This window comes from Pleurodeles waltl, chromosome 9 (genome assembly GCF_031143425.1).
Source record: "Pleurodeles waltl isolate 20211129_DDA chromosome 9, aPleWal1.hap1.20221129, whole genome shotgun sequence".
In the NCBI taxonomy this organism is placed as follows: Eukaryota; Metazoa; Chordata; class Amphibia; order Caudata; family Salamandridae; genus Pleurodeles; species Pleurodeles waltl.
In genome coordinates this window covers 21694371-21716728 of record NC_090448.1, presented here as the reverse complement: position 1 = coordinate 21716728, position 22358 = coordinate 21694371, and the positions used below count along the sequence as shown (strand labels likewise).

The 22358-nt window shown below is 45.1% G+C and overlaps 1 protein-coding gene across 4 annotated transcripts in view; it reads right to left on the bottom strand.

The window, feature by feature from the left end:
- IL17RC (interleukin 17 receptor C) overlaps nt 1–22358 on the bottom strand; it is a 167861-nt gene that overhangs the window by 78004 nt on the left and 67499 nt on the right. For 3 of the 4 annotated variants that reach the window (XM_069206157.1, XM_069206158.1, XM_069206160.1), the window contains 4 exons: nt 21363–21384; nt 12545–12706; nt 5163–5306; nt 214–335 (listed from right to left, as the gene is read on the bottom strand). In XM_069206157.1, coding sequence (XP_069062258.1) covers nt 214–335; nt 5163–5306; nt 12545–12706; nt 21363–21384 — 450 coding nt within the window. The remainder of the gene's footprint in view (nt 1–213; nt 336–5162; nt 5307–12544; nt 12707–21362; nt 21385–22358) is intronic. The other variant, XM_069206159.1, reaches the window with a different exon arrangement.

The window sequence follows — 22358 nt, the reverse complement described above, 5'->3', positions numbered from 1 at the left end:
GTCAGACTGAGGCTGTTCTATAAAATAAAGTGTGAGAGTTTATTTCAAAGGTTTTCATGTATTACGCAGAGAGAAGTATTCAATGTGAGCTCACAGACAGCTTAGATAGGTAAACCAGGTTTATTTTAATGGATGAGTCATGGCTGATTCAAGAAAGTGGAAACGTGTAACACGGGCCTCTGCCCAGTGACAGCAGTGATCTGCATCACCTACCTTCATCTGCAGGTCAGGGCTCCTCTGTGCGAAGGACCAGGGCACCATCACCTCCACCTCTACACACATCTGTGTGGGTAACACCTGAGGCAGGAGCAGCACGGCCCGCATGTAATGGGAGCCTGTAAGCAGAGAGCACACAAAGCGATGAGTGAAGGGGAAAGCGTCTGTCAGTCAGTGCCCCAGAGTGTGGGGAAGCGTCTGTCAGTCAGTGCCCCAGAGTGGCAGGCCACCGCGGAACACACTAAAGAGCCGCCTGTGGGCAAAGGTGTAACATTAAAAAACAAGCACTGGCAACGCCAATAGGTCTGAGCACACAAAGCGATGAGTGAAGGGGGAAGCGTCTGTCAGTCAGTGCCCCAGAGTGTGGGGAAGCGTCTGTCAGTCAGTGCCCCAGAGTGGCAGGCCACCGCTGAACACACTGAAGAGCCGCCTGTTGGCAAAGGTGTAACATTAAAAAAACAAGCACTGGCAACGCCAATAGGTCTGAGCACACAAAGCGATGAGTGAAGGGGGAAGCGTCTGTCAGTCAGTGCCCCAGAGTGTGGGGAAGCGTCTGTCAGTCAGTGCCCCAGAGTGGCAGGCCAACGTGGAACTCACTGAAGAGCCGCCTGTGTGCAAAGCTGTAGGTTTAAAAAAACAAGCACTGGCAACGCCAATAGGTCTGAGCACACAAAGTGATGAGTGCAAGGGGAAGCGTCTGTCAGTCAGTGCCCCAGAGTGTGGGGAAGCGTCTGTCAGTCAGTGCCTCAGAGTGGCAGGCCACCGCTGAACACACTGAAGAGCCGCCTGTTGGCAAAGGTGTAACATTAAAAAAACAAGCACTGGCAACGCCAATAAGTCTGGCAAACGTAAAATGTTTTTTAGTTATTTTTATTACAAACAAAAGTAATATACCCCCCAAAAATTGGCAGAAATATAAAAATAGAGGAGTGCAGTGCAGGACAGCGAATGGAAGAATTGAGCTGACCCACTGCATCATCCTGCCTGCTGTGGTGGGCAGAAACAAAACGTGCATGTCACTCTCACACACCAATGCACTTAAAGAGGCTCCGCGAAGACCCTGCATGTATGGATATATTTATGTATTTTTATTATGATTTTTTAATACATGAAGGGGGCGAATCGGAGCTATCTCTAAGAAGGTGTAAGGACTCCAGGGTAAGACCTATTATTTTGACTGCCTCACTGAGAGGTGTGCAGGAAATATGAGATCATCAGCTTGACACACAATTCTGCCACTCTGGAATTTTTACAAATACAGCAATAATTGCAGAAATTCACATGTGATATCAGCATTTGCTGGTAGGGAGGGGAACAGAGTGACAATATTGCAGTAAGGCGTGGCATGATCTGTTGTCTTTCCCTGCACTTTGAACCTGGCTTTTGTTAATCATGCGTAATTTACAATCTTTTCCTGATGTAATTCAGATTTAAATATTTTAAAAATATTTGTGAATATGTTCCAGTGTATTTGTGTGCAGTTCTGGCACCCACACCTCCAGGGCATCACACTGCTGTTTACTCAGGGCTAGGTTTAATTCCCAAAGCCAGCCAAGAAGGCTTGATCTGTTGTCTCTAGTGCTCTGGACTTGAGCACTCATAAACCATCATCTTAAGAGGTTACAATTGACAAGTTATCGCAGTTACAAGTTTTGGTGCCAATGTAACTCTAAACTAGGGTCCTACATTGAACTAGGGTGAATGCTTCCAGTGAGTGGCACCTGTCTGGAGGGTGGTCCGGGTTCTCGGGGCTGTGCTTAATTTGTAAAAGAAAGAGTGCTGGTTCCCGAAGCACTGTTCAGGACTCCACGCAGTCCAAATAAATGCTGGCACTCCGAATACCAAGGCTGAGAGTTTTAAGTCCTCTTCATGTCTCTTTAATTCACCGCCAGATCAGCAGCGGCTGACGCAAACCTCAAGGAGAGAGGCGGTTGGGTGGAAGGACAGGAATGGAGGGGGGTACTAAAAAAAACAGTTAAAAAAAACAGAACTTACCTGTTCCCATCGCCTCCTTCCGCCTCACTCCTCTGCTCTTCTTCTGGTGTCCCAGCATTCACCGGCAAAATGTTATGCAGAAAGGTGTCTCAGACACCTTCTGCAACTCGCTATGGGGTCGCAAAGACCCACCTCATGAATATTTATGAGGTGGGTCGCAGTTTGCGACCCCATAGCGAGTCTAGGCACTCACGGGGATGGTGGCCTGCTGGGGACAGCAGACCTCCATGTCCGTGACTGCTTTGCAATAAAGCAGTTTTTTTTTTTCTCTTTGCAGCCGCTTTCGCGGTCACAAATCAACTCTACATCGCGGTGCGACTCGCAAATAGGTAGGGAACACCCCTTCCTATTTGCGAGTCTGAAACACATTTTGCGAGTCGGTACCAACTCCAAAATGTGTTTCAGCATCGCGTAGAGGCTTTTGCGCTTCGCAAACGGCGTTTTTCGCCGTTTGCGAGGCGCAAAAGCCTTCTTACATCTGACCCTTAGTGCCCAGACTCCACTCTCCCTCCCCTCTTTCACCTCATGTGGCCCAGCCCTGCCCCTCCCTGCACCTGCTGATGGCTAAGGCAGCGACTGAAAGATAAAACAATAATGAAATATTATTTTATCTTTCAGCTCCTGGCGTAGCAAGGGGGGTGATGCTCCTTTACCATTGCGAAGGAGCCCCCCCTGCACCAGACTCTCCCTCCCCCCCTTTATCTGACTCTTGCAGGGTCCCTCTTTCTGCATTTCTGACAGTTTTTCCATCTTTCTCTTCCTCCATCTTTCAGATTTGTGAGTTTTCCTTCTCTTGCAGTCGGTTAGCATCAGGCGTGGAAAAGTAAGTGCTGCTCCTCCAAAATAAGTGCTGGTGGCCCCCACCGGTTCAAATTAAGCACTGTCTCAGGGGTACCCCACTAACTGAAAATCTCAAGGTAGGATTTCTATTCATGAAAGACAGGCATATAAAGTATGGAGGTACTGTTGGACGTAAACTGGACGGTGCAACCCCGTCTCCCAGCCTTCGTTGGCACACTGCACATCATCGGTGAGCAGTGGAGCCACAGTGTGCCAGTGCCCTCTTGCATGACCCCCAGAGCCGAGAAGCCCTGACCCTTCTGATACCAGCCATCTGACTTGCCCTGCTGCTTCATAGCGAACTGGTGGCCCTTCTGTTGTGTTTGGGTTCTACGTCACAAGTTGTAAATGTCTTGATGGCGATGGGTGGTTGCCTTTTTAGCGTCATGTCAATCTGTTGAACTCCAAGAATATACAGGATTAGGTGTATCATAATTAAAGTTCCCAGTTTTTCTTTTTTAATGATTTTTACAGATAAATACAGACAGAAAACAAAATACTGAAAATTGTGCTTCTAATGAGCGATTTTCCATATTGTGAATTCCAAGACAATATATGAGCACACAGACAGCATAGGGAGTTTAAAACCAGGTTAAGATATCTTTAAATACAGGTATATGTTAACATATATTTGTAGTAAATTGCTAATTTATACCTGTTGGTGTAGTGTTTTGCTATATGTGGCTGCTGATTTTGCTAAAGTGCGGCATGCATCAAAGTATCAGTGGATGTTTATCAGTTAAACAAATGTTTAAATGTTCCTCTTTTGACTCTACTTATTCGCAAACCACAAAATAAATATGGATAAATACAGACGGAAATGTTAAAACACCTGAGGACTGCAGCGTCTTTGCAAACTCTCTCCATAGGAAACCATTGTCCATAGGCCACGTCCAATGTCTGAAGACCCACGCTAAGACCAGTTGGAAGTGAAGGAGCATCCACAGAGATCATGTAAGCAGATCACTAAGATTATTGATTTGCTGATATTTTGAAATGTGTTCCTTCCAAAGCACTTTCATGCAAAAAGTTAGGAGATATAAGCAATGTGCAAACATATTTATAGAGTGAAATGTCCATGAAGGAAAGGCTTGGAAAATCCACAAAAGTGTAAATTAGGCTTATTCGGATAAAGAAATCAGACACTAAAACCCAAGTCGATAGAAAGTAAAGCATTAAATTGAACAGAGAGGAAATACACCTCCTTTAATAGGGGAACATTATAAAGAGAGAACAATCTCCTAAATGGAAGATTGGCCATTAATCCCAAGCAGGTCTCCAAAGTCTTTAGAGCTGGACTTCTTCATGGGGAGATTTTGAGGTTCTGCTGATAAAGCGTCTTTATGAAACCATCTAAGATCGTGGTGAGCTGTATCTTGACTGTTTCTAATCTGCCTTTATCTTTTCCTCCTGGAGATGTCGCCATATTTTATAAAACCTTGCTAAATGTGCCCCAGAGACAAGTGTATCAACTTCAAAGAAGACACCAAGAAAACTGACTCTATGTAGCCCCCAAAAGTGGACAATATGGTCCAGGTGTGTCCTGTGGAAGTAGCCACAGTACAGCAAGTGAAGCCATGCCGGTGTTGTGTTCAATGTGAATACCTATTCCCAGTTCTGCTGTCAAGTCGCGCCTTGAGCCACCCATGCCCTGTCCATCATACGGTTCCCACACTTTGCTTGTATCTGGCATGATAGGCTGAGAAGTTCTCCGCAATGCATGCCCTTTGACTCTGGAAATGATGTGGGGGCTTGTGTGCATTGAAAATGAGGTAAGACAAGACATACTGTCCACCCTCAGCATCCAAGTCACCAATAACACTAACTCCTAACGTCCGAAAGAAAGTGTGGGGTCACATTCTGGTGAAGATGTACGAGCGAAGGCTCTCAATTTCAGACTTGTATGTATGTGTTTGACCTTACTACGTGAACCTGTATGGGAGGAACCAGGGTCGTGTTACACATAGAGCGCACTGTCCCCGTTTGCACCCCTGTGGCACTGTACGTAAAATGTCCCGGAGGGTTGTACACAGTAAGACATTGGCCAAAGAGTGAAGGTCATGCACAAAGGGTGAGAGTCCGGATGGAGTGGGAAGAGATGATATACTTACTATTATGAAGAGGATACAAGCTGTGAAATGATTGAGCCGTAAACTCATTATCCTCTTCCTCCTCCTCCTCCTCCAGTTCTTCAGTATCATACTCCAGTTCAAAATCTCTTGAGCTATAAGTAGAGTCATAGCCGGTCTCCACTCCTAGACAAAGCATCAGAAGACATTGGTTAGGAGGACTGTCTTCTGCGTGTCGGATAGACCTTTACAGCAGCTTGACCATTCCCACGCAGAGCCATCACTGATCCCTCATCCTGGTAGCAGTGTCGAGGGTGAGACTACGTGTGATCTCTACTCTTCGGAAGCTGGTGATTGTCTCACCGATGAAGACTTTGGGACTTCAAATCCTACTCAAAAGAATTGACTTCTAAGTCAGAAAGAGTATAACACAATTATGATAGACATGACAAACTGGATCCTTGGCTATTGTTTAAGAAGAAACACCCCTTTAATGAACACCTTGCATCTGTGTAAGCTTGGTGGAAGCCTGATCTCACTAGGCCTAACTTTCAACAGCTACAATTAGTTTTGGACAAGATGCGTGCTCTGCAGTTCTTGGACTGGATCAGGTATGGCATTGCTGGGCTAATTTTATACTGAGAGTTTGCCACTAGGGACACCTCTGCAGCTGTCCAAAGCATTTAATAACATGGAAGCCTCTGGAGATGCTCAGTTTTTGTCAAAGAAAGAGAGAAAAAATTTGCTCTAACAAGATCTGGCATATTTTTTCTCTCACTCTGCACCTACACACTTTTTTCAGCCACGTGAAAACACATAAACCTTTGGGCTATAGTGCAAGTGTGTCTGTGTGTGTGTGCGTGCGTGATCTCTGAAGCATACGTTTTGTTCTGGAAGAAGGTCCCTTGAAGTACAACAACTTAGCGTTAAGGTTTTTTCCACTTTGTGTGTGTGATGTACAATGCAACATACACGCAAAGTTGACAAAACAAAGAGAAACATAAGAATTTCTGCTCGGTACGCCCGCCTCGTGGAGGCGTACTTTTTTGGCAAATGTCTGTCTTCCAAAGCTTGTAAATAGGGAATTGTGTCAAAACGATGGGGGGTTGAATGGGAACACCCCCTTGATACTTTGGGATAATAACCAACGCAAATCCTTAATTGTTTTGATGTGACATGGCTTCCCAGAAGAAAATCTGGGTTAGCGGTCATATGATGTCACTTCTTGTGATGTCATTAAGGGCAAAGGATTTGTGATGTCACTTCTGCTATCCCTGGCATGTTGGTGAATTAAGGCCCATCGAGGCCAGCCTTGAAATCTGGCACCAGTAGAACCAAGGATCCAATGTTAAACCCTGCGTGTAGGACAAAGTGTACTGTGACAAGGACCCTGGCATCCTGCGGCAACTGGCAGCGCACCACATGCCAACCAAGGCCCCTCACCTGATCCATCAACTTTCTTTCAAGAGACTGAATCCTGGGGGCGATCCATGGGGAACAGGTCCTGGCACTCTGATTTCTCGGCAGAGGCCAAGTCCCCAATGCAAGTAAATAAAACAGGCACCTCCGCCCCCCCCGCCATCCACCTCACTGGGCAGTAAGAGAGAGGCAGTGGGCCCTGGCACTCCTGAACCCTGCACCACTGGACCTTGTGCACTAACGATACCAGGGGCACAACTAGACCCAAATTTCGGGGGAGGCTAACTCTTCCAGTCGCCAGTGAGGCGGGACAAGTATATATATTTTTTAAAACGATTGAGGTCACATAATCCCAGAATTCCAGAGGCCCTGCTAATAGCATCGTCACTTCAGGCACTGACGTTTCAAAGTTTACGTTTCGAAGCTGCAAATTCTGATAAATGTCAGACATTCATTTTAGTGTACTGCACTGAAATGCTTCCAAGTTAAAGAAAGATACTTTTTGAAATGTTTTCTTATAGCACATATTTAAAAGATTAATTGTGCACCAGGCAGAGGGCTGAGTTCCTGTTTCGCAGCTGAGAGCCAGCCCAGTCCAAAGGACGGGCTCGGACGCAACCGCCCTCCCGCCCCCCCCCCCCCCCCTTAATGTGCTGCCTGCACACATCTGTATTATTCAGGAAAGCCCTTCTCCTCCTCTGCCGGCAACACTTCTTACCAAGAACACGGACAGCAGGGGAGGGAACACACGAAACCTCCTGGACTGATAAGTGGTCCTTTGAAGACCTGCGAAGCACTTTGGGTGCAGCCGAGGGTGAGTGGACACACCCACTGCCCAGGCCCAGCCTGGGAGAGTTCAAGAGCTGCCTGTGCACTCAGCCCGGGCTCCGGGGACCCCCTCCATGTTCTTTGCAGCATCCCAGTTTCGTTAAGACACTGCGCAGGGCTCAACAGTTACAGGTTTGGGAAACCGCTGAAAATAACACGTGCACCATTAACGACAAGGGACGCGACTTAATGCATCTTGGACCAGACGACAACATGTATAAGACTCTGACGTAAATACTTTGAATATAAACAATCCCTTGTAACGACCTCGACAAGTGTGTATTTAAGTCATCCCAGCCATCCTTATAGGTGATGGAACCAGGCAAAGGATGCAGGACGTGCGCATGAACGCGCTCGCGCACAAGGTGATGATGTGTGCTCGCACACGCGCCGAGGAGGCCCATGATAAGTAACTTATTCTGCTACTAAAGAAGGCATGCGCTGAGAGGAGGTGGAGGGAAATGAGTCAGTTCATCTCTCTTCCTTACAGATTGAGACAGTAGCTGGTGTCCTATCACAGTTTATCTCTCTGTGATCTACAGATTGTGACTGTAGCATGTGTCCTATCACAGTTTATCTCTCTGTGATCTGCAGATTGAGACAGTAGCGTGTGTCCTATCACAGTTTATCTCTCTGTGATCTACAGATTGAGACAGTATCATGTGTCCTATCACAGTTTATCTCTCTGTGATCTACAGATTGTGACTGTAGCATGTGTCCTATCACAGTTTATCTCTCTGTGATCTGCAGATTGAGACAGTAGCATGTGTCCTATCACAGTTTATCTCTCTGTGATCTACAGATTGGGACGGTAGTATGTGTCCTATCACAGTTTATCTCTCTGTGATCTGCAGATTGAGACAGTAGCATGTGTCCTATCACAGTTTATCTCTCTGTGATCTACAGATTGAGACAGTATCATGTGTCCTATCACAGTTTATCTCTCTGTGATCTACAGATTGTGACTGTAGCATGTGTCCTATCACAGTTTATCTCTCTGTGATCTACAGACTGAGACGGTTGCATGTGTCCTATCACAGTTCATGTCTCTTACTTACAGATTGAGATGGTAGCATGTGTCCTTTCACAGTTCATGTCTCTTATGTGAAGACGGAGATGGTGCCATGTGTCCTATCATAGTTTATCTCCCTGTGATCTACAGATTGAGGCAGTAGTAGGTGTCCTATTACAGTTTATCTCTCTGTGATCTACAGACTGAGATGGAAGCATGTGTCCTTTCACAGTTTATCTCTCTGTGATCTACAGACTGAGATGGAAGCATGTGTCCTATCACAGTTTATCTCCCTGTGATCTCCAGATTGAGGCAGTAGCATGTGTCCTATCACAGTTTATCTCCCTGTGATCTATAGATTGAGGCAGTAGCATATATTGTGTCACTGTTTATATCCCTGTGATCTACAGATTGAGATAGTACCATGTTTCCTATCGTAGTTTATCTCTCTTTGATCTAGAGTTTGAGGCAGTAGCACGTGCCCTATCATAGTTTATCTCCCTGAGATCTATGGATCAAGAAGCTAGCATGTGCCCTATCACAGTTTATCTCCCTGTGATCTACAGATTGAGGCAGTAGCAAATGTCCTATCGTAGTTTATCTCCCTGAGATCTGTAGATCAAGAAGCTAGCATGTGTCCTGTCACAGTTTATCTTTCTGTGATCTACCGATTGAGACGGAAGCATGTGTCCTATCACAGTTTATCTCTGTGATCTACAGATTGAGACTGAAGAACGTGTCCTATTGCAGTTTATCTCTCTGTGATATGCAGATTGAGACAGTATCATGTGTCCTATCACAGTTCATCTCCCTGTGATCTACAGATTGAGGCAGCAGCATGTGTCCTATCACAGTTTATCTCTGTGATCTACAGATTGAGACTGAAGAACGTGTCCTATTGCAGTTTATCTCTCTTACTTACAGATTGAGACAGTAGCATGTGTCCTATCACAGTTTATCTCTCTGTGATCTTCAGATTGAGACAGTATCATGTGTCCTATCACAGTTCATCTCCCTGTGATCTACAGATTGAGGCAGCAGCATGTGTCCTATCACAGATTATCTCTCTGTGATCTACAGATTGAGGCAAAAACATGTGTCCCATCACAGTTTATCTTTCTTACAGATTGAGATGGTAGCATGTGTTCTATAGCTGTTTATCTCTCAGTGATCTACAGATTGAGATGGAAGCATGTGCCCTATCACAGTTTATCTCCCTGTGATGTACAGACTGAGGCAGTACCATGTGTCCTATCACAGTTTATCTCCATGTGCTCTATAGATTGAGACAGTAGCATATATCATGTTATTGTTTATCTCTCTGTGATCTACAGATTGAGACAGGAGCACATGTCCTATTGCAGTTTATCTCTCTGTGATCTACAGATTGAGACAGTAGCATGTGTCCTCTCACAGTTTCTGTATCTGTGATCTACAGATTGAGAGAGTAGCACGTGTCCTATCGCAGTATATCTCTCTTACTTACAGATTGAGACGGTTGCATGTGTCCTATCACAGTTTATCTCTCTTACTTACAGATTGAGATGGTAGCATGTGTCCTATCACAGTTTCTCTATCTGTGATCTACAGATTGAGGCGGTAGCATGTGTCCTATCGCAGTTTATCTCTCTGTGATCTACAGATTGAGGCAGTAGCATGTGTCCTCTCACAGTTTATCTATCTCTGATCTACAGATTGAGACAGTAGCATGTGTCCTCTCACAGTTTCTCTATCTGTGATCTACAGATTGAGAGAGTAGCACGTGTCCTTTCGCAGTTTATCTCTCTTACTTACAGATTGAGATGGTAGCATGTGTCCTATCACACTTTATCTCTCTTACTTACAGATTGAGACGGTTGCATGTGTCCTATCACAGTTTATCTCTCTTACTTACAGACTAAGATGGTAGCATGTGTCCTATCACAGTTTATCTCCCTGTGATCTACAGATCGAGACAGTAACGTGTCCTATTGCATATTATCTCTCTTCCTTACAGATTGAGACAGTAGCATGTGTCCTAGCACAGTTTATCTCTCTTACTTACAGAGTGAGACAGTAACGTGCCCTCTCACAGTTTATCTCTCTTACTTACAGATTGAGACAGTAACATGTGTCCTTTCACAGTTTAGCTCTCTGTGATCTACAGATTGAGACAGTAGCATGTGTCCTATCACAGTTTATCTCTCTTACTTATAGACTGAGATGGCAGCATGTCCTATCAGAGTTCATCTCTCTTACTTACAGATTGAGACGGCAGCATGTGTCCTATCACAGATCATCTCTCTCACTTACATATTGAAACAGTAGCATGTGTCCTATCACAGTTTATCTCTCTGTGATCTACAGATTGGGACGGTAGCATGTGTCCTATCACAGTTCATCTCTCCTACTTACAGATTGAGACAGTAGCATGTGTCCTATCACAGTTTATCTCTCTGTGATCCACAGATTGAGACAGTAGCATTTGTCCTATCACAATTTATCTCCCTGTGATCTACAGATTGAGACAGTAACGTGTTGTATTGCAGTTTATCTCTCTTCCTTACAGATTGAGACGGTAGCATGTGTCCTATCACAGTTTATCTCTCTGTGATCTACAGATTGAGACGGTAGCATGTGTCCTATCACAGTTTATCTCTCTGTGATCTACAAATTGAGACAGTAGCATGTGTCCTTTCACAGTTCATGTCTCTTACTTACAGACTAAGACGGTAGCGTGTTTCCTATCACAGTTTATCTCTCTGTGATCTACAGATTGAGACGGTAGCATGTGTCCTATCACAGTATATCTCCACGTGATCTACAGATTGAGACGGTTGCGTGTGTCCTATCACAGTTTATTTCTCTTACTTACAGATTGAGACAGTAGCACGTGTCCTATCATAGTATATCTCTCTGTGATCTACAGATTGAGACAGTAGCATGTGTCCTATCACAGTTTATCTCTCTGTGATCTACAGATTGAGACAGTAGCATGTGTCCTATCACAGTTTATCTCTCTGTGATCTACAGATTGAGACAGTAGCATGTGTCCTATCACAGTTTATCTCTCTGTGATCTACAAATTGAGACAGTAGCATGTGTCCTTTCACAGTTCATGTCTCTTACTTACAGACTAAGACGGTAGCGTGTTTCCTATCACAGTTTATCTCTCTGTGATCTACAGATTGAGACGGTAGCATGTGTCCTATCACAGTATATCTCCACGTGATCTACAGATTGAGACGGTTGCGTGTGTCCTATCACAGTTTATTTCTCTTACTTACAGATTGAGACAGTAGCACGTGTCCTATCATAGTATATCTCTCTGTGATCTACAGATTGAGACAGTAGCACGTGTCCTATCACAGTTGATCTCTCTGTGATCTACAGATTGAGACAGTAGCATGTGTCCTATCACAGTTGATCTCTCTCTGGTCTACAGATTGAGAAGGCAGCATGTGTTCTACCATAGTTTTTCTCTCTTTGATCTACAGATTGCAAAGCCAAAAAGTGTCCTATAATCCCATCGGAGTTTATCTCTCAGCTGATGTATGAAATGCAGTTGTAAAGTGTGTCCTTGACGTGTCTGATATTTTTCTGAGCCTGGAGGGAGCAAGAGACTGTCAACGTGTGCTGCCTTCATCACACTTACTTCCAGCTGGTCCCTACCCTTGCAAAAGGCAGTACTAATTGCCTTGGAGTGGGGTAGAAACAGAGATGCCTGGGAGACCATCTCTCCTTTGTTTTGCTAATCTCAGTTTGTTTAAAGCATAAAGCTCTTAAACCATAGTCCACAGTTTCTATGGACACATTGCCTGATGTGAAAACCTCTCATGGTAACATGCCCATTGTGCTATATGTATGCCATAGATCAGCATCCCATACTTACTCCATGGTGACCTGTGGCTACATGCAGCATGATTTACCCTTTCACGCCTTGGAGAAGGTAGAACGTATATTTTGTTTGTTGCTACACTCTCTGTTCTTTGTACTTATGTGGTGCATAGCACCACAATGATGCTGAAGCCCTGCTACACAAAAACAAAACAACCTGACTTGAGCTAAGTCCTATGGAAGATCTCAGACAACGCATAAAATAAGACACAGCTCTACTTGTGTCCTCAAAGACCGGTTCTTTTCCATTTTGACCCATTCCCCTGAGGCGACCACCAACGCTCCTTACCTGGAAGGTATTCAACAGATACATCGACTTCGACACGCACACAGGTTTGACAGTCCTTCTTTGGAGGACAATTCAGGGCGGTCTTGGATCTCAAGTTTGATGGCACCACTATGTGGCCGTGTGCTGAGGCCCCTTCCTCGTACATGCAGAGGCCTCCAATCGCTGAAAGTAGAGGGGTTACCAGGCTTTCAATTAGCACATAACATTGTAAGCCAGTGATACACATCATCAGCATCCCTAGGTCTTACACTGTATCATACAAGTGAGAGTAGTCAGTGAATCAGCCAACATTGCTCCAGTACTCCATTGTGGGGCACCATTGACCCCAAGTCTACCTCCTGTGCCCCAGTGGGGCAGGGCAAGCCACGTCCTACGAAGGAACAAGGGTTAAGGGTGTGCCAAGTCTGCTTTTCATGACTGAATATTTTTGCCAAGTTCCAATTATTGTCCTTTGCATTGTACTGTCCATCCCTGTCTACCTTTGCTGATGCAAAGGTTTTTTTCAGCATTGCAAGCTAAATGTCAGTGTCTAGAGAGTTCATTTTCAATCTACTTCAACTAGCCAAGCTGCAAAACGTATGCAGATTATTCCTCTGCAAGTTTATAGTTTGAGGGTCTTTTATTCACATTGGTATGGATCAGGGAAAGAACAGTATCTGTTATGTACATCTTATGCAGAACCAATTTGTTAGTGTTATTTCAGCAAGAGCCATCTTGACACACAAGCAGCAAAGCAAAACAAAAACGTCATAACTTTCAAAAAGTGGCAAGGTTTTCAATAAACCTTTGCAGTGGTTGTAAAATACAATTTGTGACTTGGGATACTCCTAAGAGGGATGGAAATGGAGACGTAGAAAGCGTTGAATACCTCCCTGGGTAGGTGATCATGAGACAAAGGTGCTTCTGGGAATGTGCCAGAAGAGCTAAAATGAGGCACTGGATGAGGAGAAGAAGGGGAAGGGGAAGGAAAAACCTTGCACATCTATGAAAAGAAAATAAACTACACAGAGAGGACAAGGAAAAGAAGGTGCAAGGAGGTTGGCAAAAGAAAGAGAGGGGCAAGGGTGAGGGAAGAAATGACCAGAGATGATGGAAGGAAGCAGGGAGTGATGGTCCACCTGCAGAACTGCCAACGTAGATTCAGGCACCAGTGCATTACAGAGACAGCCACCACGCGAGTGAAGGACTGCAAATTCCACCTCACAGGCGGAGGCAACCAATGTCTCCTGAATCTCCTCAACTCTCAGCTTCCTTCAACACCGCCTACCACCAAGCTTGAATCCAGTAAAATGGGCTTTGAAAGCTGAAAACTGTATTTGTGTAAGTCATTCCTCGTGTACAGCACATCGCTCATCCAGATGGTCACATTCAGATTGGGATCCACCCTCATGAACTAAGGCATACCCCAAGACTCATGCCTCTCTCCAGTAATGTTCAACCTCTACAAAGAGCCCCTCAAAGCCCTTCTCACCACCAATGACATAAATATACATCAATGCAATAAGACCATAAAACAACCGTTCCTGAAAACTTAGTTTCTGCAAGCTATGGACCAGCTAAAAAACTGCATCACCACCGTCCACGCATGAATGTGATGGACTGGAGATCCTTGTATGTCAACCTCTTAGTAAAGTAATCAAATAGGACTCTCCACTCATCGTATGGACCTTCAATTGTCTCCTTGAAGCGTAAGAATTCAGCAATATAATTCAATTACGTGGAGCCAATGTGGCTTCACAGAAATGACAGACAGGATGGTGTCCCAACCATAAGGGTTTTATCAGGAAATTAGTCAAAGTTACAATTCAATTGCTTAGTAACAATTCAGTAAATATATTGTAAGAGCATGCCTTGAGACCATATAGATGATTGGCCGTGCTTTACAAGTCCTTGATTGATTGATTGATTTATTGAGCAAACATATTAAAATGATCATGCAATCTAAATTTATATATTATGAGGAAGAAGGTGTCAAGTATAACCACGCAGACTAAACAAAATAGAAGACATAAAGAATCCATTAAAGAGCTTCTCTCTTCTAAATAAAGCATCGAAAGTGGTCAGGGGATTTCTGAAAAGAAGGTGTCAGCAACAGGTGAACCAAGTTTAAAGTTCAGGGGAAAAAGCGTGAGTTCTCAAGCGTGAAGCTCAACTCTCTGGGCAGGGGAATTCAGCAGAGCCGAGAAAGGTGTTACCTCAGTGAATGCAGGACAGAATCTGCTAAACTATTCTATGAAACACAGAATTAATTCATGAAAGAAAGTTCTGGAAGCCTCTTCTTTTAAACCAATAAAACCAGTCGGGAGGTGTTCTTCTCTGGGAGGAAGTCGAGTCCCTAGTTTCCAGTCCTAGACAAAAAAACACACATTTGCATGGCCTTGAAGTTTGCAACAGCCTGGTCTGCCTTGTACCCGAGGATGTCTTCCACCACTAGAGACAAGGGAGTAGCCAGAAAACTAAAATATCCGCCACTTGAAACATACCTCTAACCAGACCGAGCGTGCAAAGCAAGCAATGTGACTCTCTGTTCATCTATCCATCCCCTTAACCTTCTATCTACTCACCCATCTGTCCATCTCTTCCATTTTCCATCTTCACACCCATTACCTCATTCATCCATTCATTTATCCATCCACCATTTCACCTATCAGCTCATCAATATGTTCATTTATCCATCTGCCTTTTAACCATACATCCATTCACTCTTCTCCATCTCTCCGTTCTTCCATCCTTCTATCCTTTCACTCTTTCACCAGTCAATCCTTTCACTCTTTCATTCAGCCTTTGACCTTTCCATTTATGCTTTTCAAACACCCATCCAATCATTTGTTCACCATTTGATCCTTCCTTTCAACTTTCCTACATTTTTCCTTTCACTTTTCCTTTCTTCTTCTTCTCCCAAGACTAGGAAGTTCTGAGGTGCTTGTGGCCAATGGCAAAACTTTTAAAGTTTCCGCCCCCTCCTCCTAGGGTAGCATTCTACATCTCACCCATTGGCTTGCGAGTATGATTAGCATTCTACATCACCCGCCATTGGCTTGCGAGCATGATTAGCATTCTACGTCTCCCACTATTGGCTTGCGAGCATGATTAGCATTCTACATCTCCCACCATTAGCTTGCGAGTATGATTAGCATTCTACATCTCCCGCCATTGGCTTGCGAGCATGATTAGCATTCTACATCCCCGCCATTGGCTTGCGAGCATGATTAGCATTCTACATTTCCCGCCATTGGCTTGCGAGCATGATTAGCATTCTACATCTCCCGCCATTGGCTTGCGAGCATGATTAGCATTCTACATTTCCCGCCATTGGCTTGCGAGCATGATTAGCATTCTACATCCCCCGCCATTGGCTTGCGAGCATGATTAGCATTCTACATCTCCCGCCATTGGCTTGCGAGCATGATTAGCATTCTACATCCCCGCCATTAGCTTGCGAGCATGATTAGCATTCTACATCTCCCGCCATTGGCTTGCGAACATGATTAGCATTCTACATCCCCCGCCATTGGCTTGCGAGCATGATTAGCATTCTACATCTCCCGCCATTGGCTTGCGAGCATGATTAGAATTCTACATCCCCCGCCATTGGCTTGCGAGCATGATTAGCATTCTACATCTCCCGCCATTGGCTTGCGAGCATGATTAGCATTCTACATCTCCCGCCATTGGCTTGCGAGCATGATCAGCATTCTACATCTCCCGCCATTGGCTTGCGAGCATGATTAGCATTCTACATCCCCCGCCATTGGCTTGCGAGCATGATCAGCATTCTACATCTCCCGCCATTGGCTCGCGAGCATGGTTAGCATTCTACATCCCCCGCCATTGGCTTGCGAGCTTGATCAGCATTCTACATCTCCCGCCATTGGCTTGCGAGCATGGTTAGCATTCTACATCCCCCGCCATTGGCTTGCGAGCTTGATCAGCATTCTACATCTCCCACCATTGGATTGCGAGCATGATTAGCATTCTACATCTCCCGCCATTGGCTTGCGAGTATGATTAGCATTCTACATCTCCCGCCATTGGCTTGCGAGTATGATTAGCATTCTACATCTCCCGCCATTGGCTTGCGAGTATGATCAGCATTCTACATCTCCCGCCATTGGCTTGCGAGTATGATCAGCATTCTACATCTCCCACCATTGGCTTGCGAGTATGATCAGCATTCTACATCTCCCACCATTGGCTTGCGAGTATGATCAGCATTCTACATCTCCCACCATTGGCTTGCGAGTATGATTAGCAGCCAAGGCCTATGCAACCTAACCCCAGGTATCCGAGGGTCAATTCCCCAGGCAGCTGCTCTTAGTTTGGAGCAGATTCTCGCTCATTGATCTTGAGGCATCTACAACTTTCCATCGAAATCGCCCATATTATCTTGAGTGATAAATTTAAGCTTATGGGGAAGAAGGGAATCCCTTGTGAACCTTTTCAAAACCTTTAAACTAACAGGGGTGTTTGTCTCTAGATGATATAATTTTCATGCTAAGGTTTTTTCGTGCAAATATGACATATTTTAATAACTTCTTTGTGTATCACATTGCAATGTTTTTAACAAATCAAGCAATAAAGATTTATTTAATTATAAACCTTCCTTCCTCTCACCCTCCATTCCCCTCCAGTCCTTTTTTCCCTTCCTATCCACCCATCTTTTTTTTCTCATCCTTACTTTTTTCATATCTTTTTCTCTCATGGTCATTGTTTTTCTGTGTGCTCTTCTCTCTGCTTTTCCCCTGTTAAATCTTTTACTTGATGTGTTTCCTTCCCTGTGCATGCCTGTGAACGCTCACAACCCTCTCTCAAGGTATTTCCCATCAGTGTTAATTATTATCATTTTATCTGCAGACATAAGAGGCCCAAAAACAACGAATTAATGTCTATGTGGACCCTGTTCAGCAGCTTATCGGGCCCAGTGACGGCCCCCCACTTAAGCTTCTAAAGTGGGGGGTTCCCTACGCCACTGTCTAGCCTAGTCCCACTGATTTCTAACTATCCAGCAGTTTCAATACAATAACAAGAAGGCTATTCTAGCTAACAAGGAGGGTGATAAGACACCTGCAGATGGGAAAAGAATATGAAACCTGCAGTGCATTTCACGAATGCACAACTTGTGTAACTGGGGCCTGGTCACAAGTTAGGCTAAATTTAAATCAACACAGCTAAGCAAGTACAGTTAGCGTGACTAGAGGCATTGATTACATTTCGGCTAAATACAGGTGACTCTTGCTACATGGGAATACAATCACCTACTACATTCGACTAATAAAAATGCACTCAGATTAATATGTTAAATACACAGGGTCTGATTCACAAAGGTAAACTTAGACCAAAGGTCAGAGTGTAGACCAAAAGTGTAAACTTTGACCAAAAGTCGAAGTTTAGACCAAAGTGTAAACTTTGACCAAAAGTGTAAACTTAGACCAAAAGCCTAACTTTACTACGAGCAAAGTTAGACTTTTCACCTAAGTTTTGACTTTTGGTTTAAACTTAGACCAAAAGTGTAAACTTAAACCAAAAGTCTAACTTTACTACAGGCAAAGTTAGACTTTTGATCTAAGTTTACACTTTTGGTTTAAACTTAGACTTTTGGTCTAAGTTTACCTTTGTGAATCGGGCCCACAGTGAGTTTAAATTGCAAATAAATGCGTGGAACACTAAGGGGCATATTAAAAAAGCCCCTAGCACCAGCTTGCGCCACATTTGTGTCATTTTTTTGATGCAAAAGTGGTGTTAAGGTGGCATTTCTCTCACTCCATATTTGCATTGCTTGCATTGCGCCACTTTGTAAACCCTTGTGCCACTTTACAGTATGCCTGTGCCAGGCATACTGTTTGCAAAGGGGGCTTTCCGGTGCTAGGAGTCCCAAACAAAATGGCGCAGTAAAATTTAACAGATTTCACTTCGCCATTTTTTCTGTCATTTTTAATGCCTGCTCAGATCAGACTTTAAAATGATGCAACCATTAAAATCAATGGGCCTCCTGGCACTTTGCTACATTAGTGTCAACATTTTTGACGCTAGTGTAGCAAAGCGTCACAATAGCGTCAAAAAGTTTGATACTATTGTTCTAATGACCGCCATGGTGCCCGTATTTTAAATACAGCGCAATCATGGTGTAGGGGGCTGCAGAAAAAGTGCTGTATCAGAGCTGACGCTCCACTTTTTCTTAAATATGGGCCTAAATTTGCTGCTCCAATATTTAAAGCCTACATCAAACTCAAACCTACAAAATCAAATTTTTCCTTTTTGCATCCAAGCCAAATAACAATAAATTTAAAACTAGCTGTCATTAATGACTCTAAAGGAAATTGCAACCCACCTGACCAACTGTACATAGTTACTTGTCTTTCACGTTGACACCTGGCTGGAGTCCATGACCCTCAAAAGATTAAAACAACAAGGGGCCAACTGTAGTGTAGCCCAGTCTTTTTGGAAAGGAAGACAGTCATAGCCCAAGCTTTGGTCTTTTTGGTGAATTTATTGGGGCTAATATCCTGCTGACAGGAGACCCCTCATCCCACCTCATTCATCTAAGATGCATTCTCCACGCAGCCACCAAGAAGATCAAGGATCTTCACCTGTTGAACCGGGTCCCCCCCTCTGATAGAGCTCCAGTGGATCCCCCCTCAGATTGCATTTCCTTCAATGAGCTTCTTAATTCACAAACCTCCACTCAGCCTTTAAGATCAGAATCTTTGGCAGTACCCGCAGCTCCCAGAGCAGCAGTGCTTAATTTGTAAAACAGAATAAGTGCCAGGGCCCGTGTCAGGAGGCCGCTACTGCTTGCACCACCCATTGCCCCTGCCAGCTGACAGAACCTACACAACTACTACCCATCTCACTCTAACAAGCGTGACAATTCAGACTGTTCCATCCCCTTAAAGCTGTACGCATGGCTTGGGCGGCAGGTACTTGTCGTTTATAATGTATATTGAATTCATAAACAATTGCTGTCCTGCTCCTCTCTAAATTGCTCAAAGAGTGCCACCATGTGGCAGATTGTCAGAAGTGCCGGTGTTGACAACTAAGGGCTAGCGCTGAGCACCGGACACCACCGGCTCAAATTAACCACTGCAGAGCAGTAAGATCGAATGACTGGAAATCAAGAGATGTGAGAAGGAGAAAGCCAGGCAGCACGCCTTCTCCTGAAATGTTTCATGAATATGGAACAAGATCTCAACCCAGATCTAGCAACTCCCTATAACTTCAAGCAAATGAAGACACCTTCCTTCACACGTTATCTTACTGCAACATAACATCTTAAGACCCAACCCTCCTCACTCCAAAGCACTCTAATATCCCATACTCGCTTGTACCCCATCCTTTTATGGGCTCCATGTAGTAAGCTCCTCCTCTGTTTGTGTACAGTGCTAGGGGTGTGCGGGGTGCTCCGCTTAGCTAGCAGAGCTAACAGAGTTTTTGGAACTCCGCTCTCCGCTTGTAGCACGGAGTTGTCCAAAAACCTATGCTAGCCCCACCAGCACGGAGGAACTCACCCGGTGCGCACTGCAGCCCAGTTGGGCTGCACAGCACAAGCACAGACAATCTGCGCTTGCACTGTGCAGCCCATAACTGTCCTGCAGCGTGCACAGGAGCAGAGGAGGGAGGCGGCCGCTGGAGAGGAGAACCCCCCCCGGGAAGACCCAGGTATGTCCTCTACTCCTCTTTTCTTTTTTTGGTTGTTGTTTGTTCACACTGGTGCACAAACAAGTACTTAAACAACAGCTTTCACTGCCTACGGCCCTGGCCTGAATACAGATCAGGGCCGTAGGCAGTGAAAGCTGCAGTTTCAGGCCTCTTGTGCACTGGCCTGTCCCGTGTGCACTGCACACAGGACAGGCCGGTGCACAAGAGGCCTGAAACGTCAGTTTTCACTGCCAGGCCCCTCTCCTGAATGCGCCTGATCTCGGAAGCACTAAGCAGGACCGGGCCTGGCTGACCAGGCCCGACCCTGCTTAGCGCTTCCCAGATTTGGCACATTCAGGACTCCGTGGGTCATGGAACTCCGCATCCGCGGAATTCCACAGACTTTTTTTTTCAACTCCGCAGAATTCCGCAGAGTCGGAATCCATTAACTCCGCCCAGGCCTATACAGGGCACCTTTGCCTTGTAGCCAGCGTCCTGCTGTAGAAATCCAAACCGTCTTGCCAGAGGCAAGAAAAATGCAAAAGGAATGAAAGGAGAGCTGAGTGTTAAAGGGTGAAGGAGAAGAATCAGATATGTTGGGAGGGAAGAGGATGCATAGAAGGGAGGTGGAGGAGACGAGGGGATGACTGATCCGGAGAGGACACACTGGAGGGGATGACGGAGGAAGGGACTGGAGGGTGGGAAGCAGTGAAGGGGGACGAGATTGAGCGGTGGAAGGACTACAGAGAAACTGGAAGAGGAGTAGAAAGAAGAGTTGTGAAAAGGGATGGAAGAGAGGGATGAAGGAAAGAAGAAAAGGGTGGGGTGGAAGAAAAGTGGGGGGACACAGAAAGAATGAAGGAAGGGAAGGGACAGCCCTAGAAGGATTGAAGAGGTGAGGGAGCGAGGGAAGAAGGAGGAGGGGAGGGGAGTGAGCAAGAGAGAGGGGTGTAGGTGAGGGGAAGAGGAAGCACTGTGTCAAGAAGGGGAGGAAGGTACTAAAGTAGGAGAGAAAGAGAGAAAAAGGGAAGGGACAAGCAGGGACGAAGGGGGACAAAAACTCACGATGGAAGGAAACACTGAGAAACAAATTGAATGAAGAGTGGAGAATAGAACTCGTGAGAGAAGGAAGTAATGTAAAGAATTTAAGAGCATCAAAGGCCTCCTGGCCATGTATACTTACAGTACTTCTTGCACAAAAGACCCTGCAGAAGAGGGAAAGAGAAGAAAAGATGCAGTTAGTATCCAAGGAGGTCAGTGTGGGCAGCATCATTCCTACAGCACAAGCAGGAGTCTGCAGCCAGAGACCGAGCTGAAAGGCTGGATCTGGAAGCAGGTGAATGTCGGAGCTGCAGGAACCTTGCAACAGCAGCATATGCAAATTACCCCGCAAAGCATCCTGGGAAAGAGGGTTGTAAGAGCAGCTCTGACAGAAACATCAGGGAGCAGGTTGTAACCTTCACAAACACCAACTTTTCCAGCCCACCTTGTGATCCTGCTGCAGCCCTGTGGTGCCTGCTCCACAAAGAGATCTACGGGGTCAAAGGCCACTATTGGTATATACACCAAGCATTTAAAACAATAGCTCCTGCATACAGCTGTGCTGTCAGTCCAGACCTAAAAAGGCATTAGATGACACCTTAGGATTCCATGGTTTTATAAAGCTGTCTTCAACTTTGTTTCTTGAAACTCTGCTGTGACTTGCAATATCCTTATTACACTAGGCAGGGGGTACTTTATCTCATATAGTATACCTGCCTACTGGATCCATGTCACGTGGGCACTTACGTCATCCTTCTAACCTGGTTTCATATAATCCCAGCCTCTGGTTCTAAGAGGGTGACTCTTACACTGTTTATCTCTTTGCAGAATGTCTTTGACACAGCCACAAAGAGTCTTTCTGCTGGTGTGTACACAGAGCGGTGCGAACAGTGCAGCTGCACCTGGCGCTGACATTGTTGGGGCGCTGTGTTTAAAAATAACTTGTGGGTTTAAAAGCGCATGAAGTTCCTTGTGTGTCCAGCAGTTTCAGGCAACAATAAAAATGTTAAGATAACTCTGAAGACTGATGTTACTGCTGGTGAGAGACTGCAGTTGTGCCTTGAGGCGGTTTTGACTCATTATAAAGTAGGGCAGAGGGTTAATGTGCCTGCTGCAAAGAACCTGTACCATGCAGATC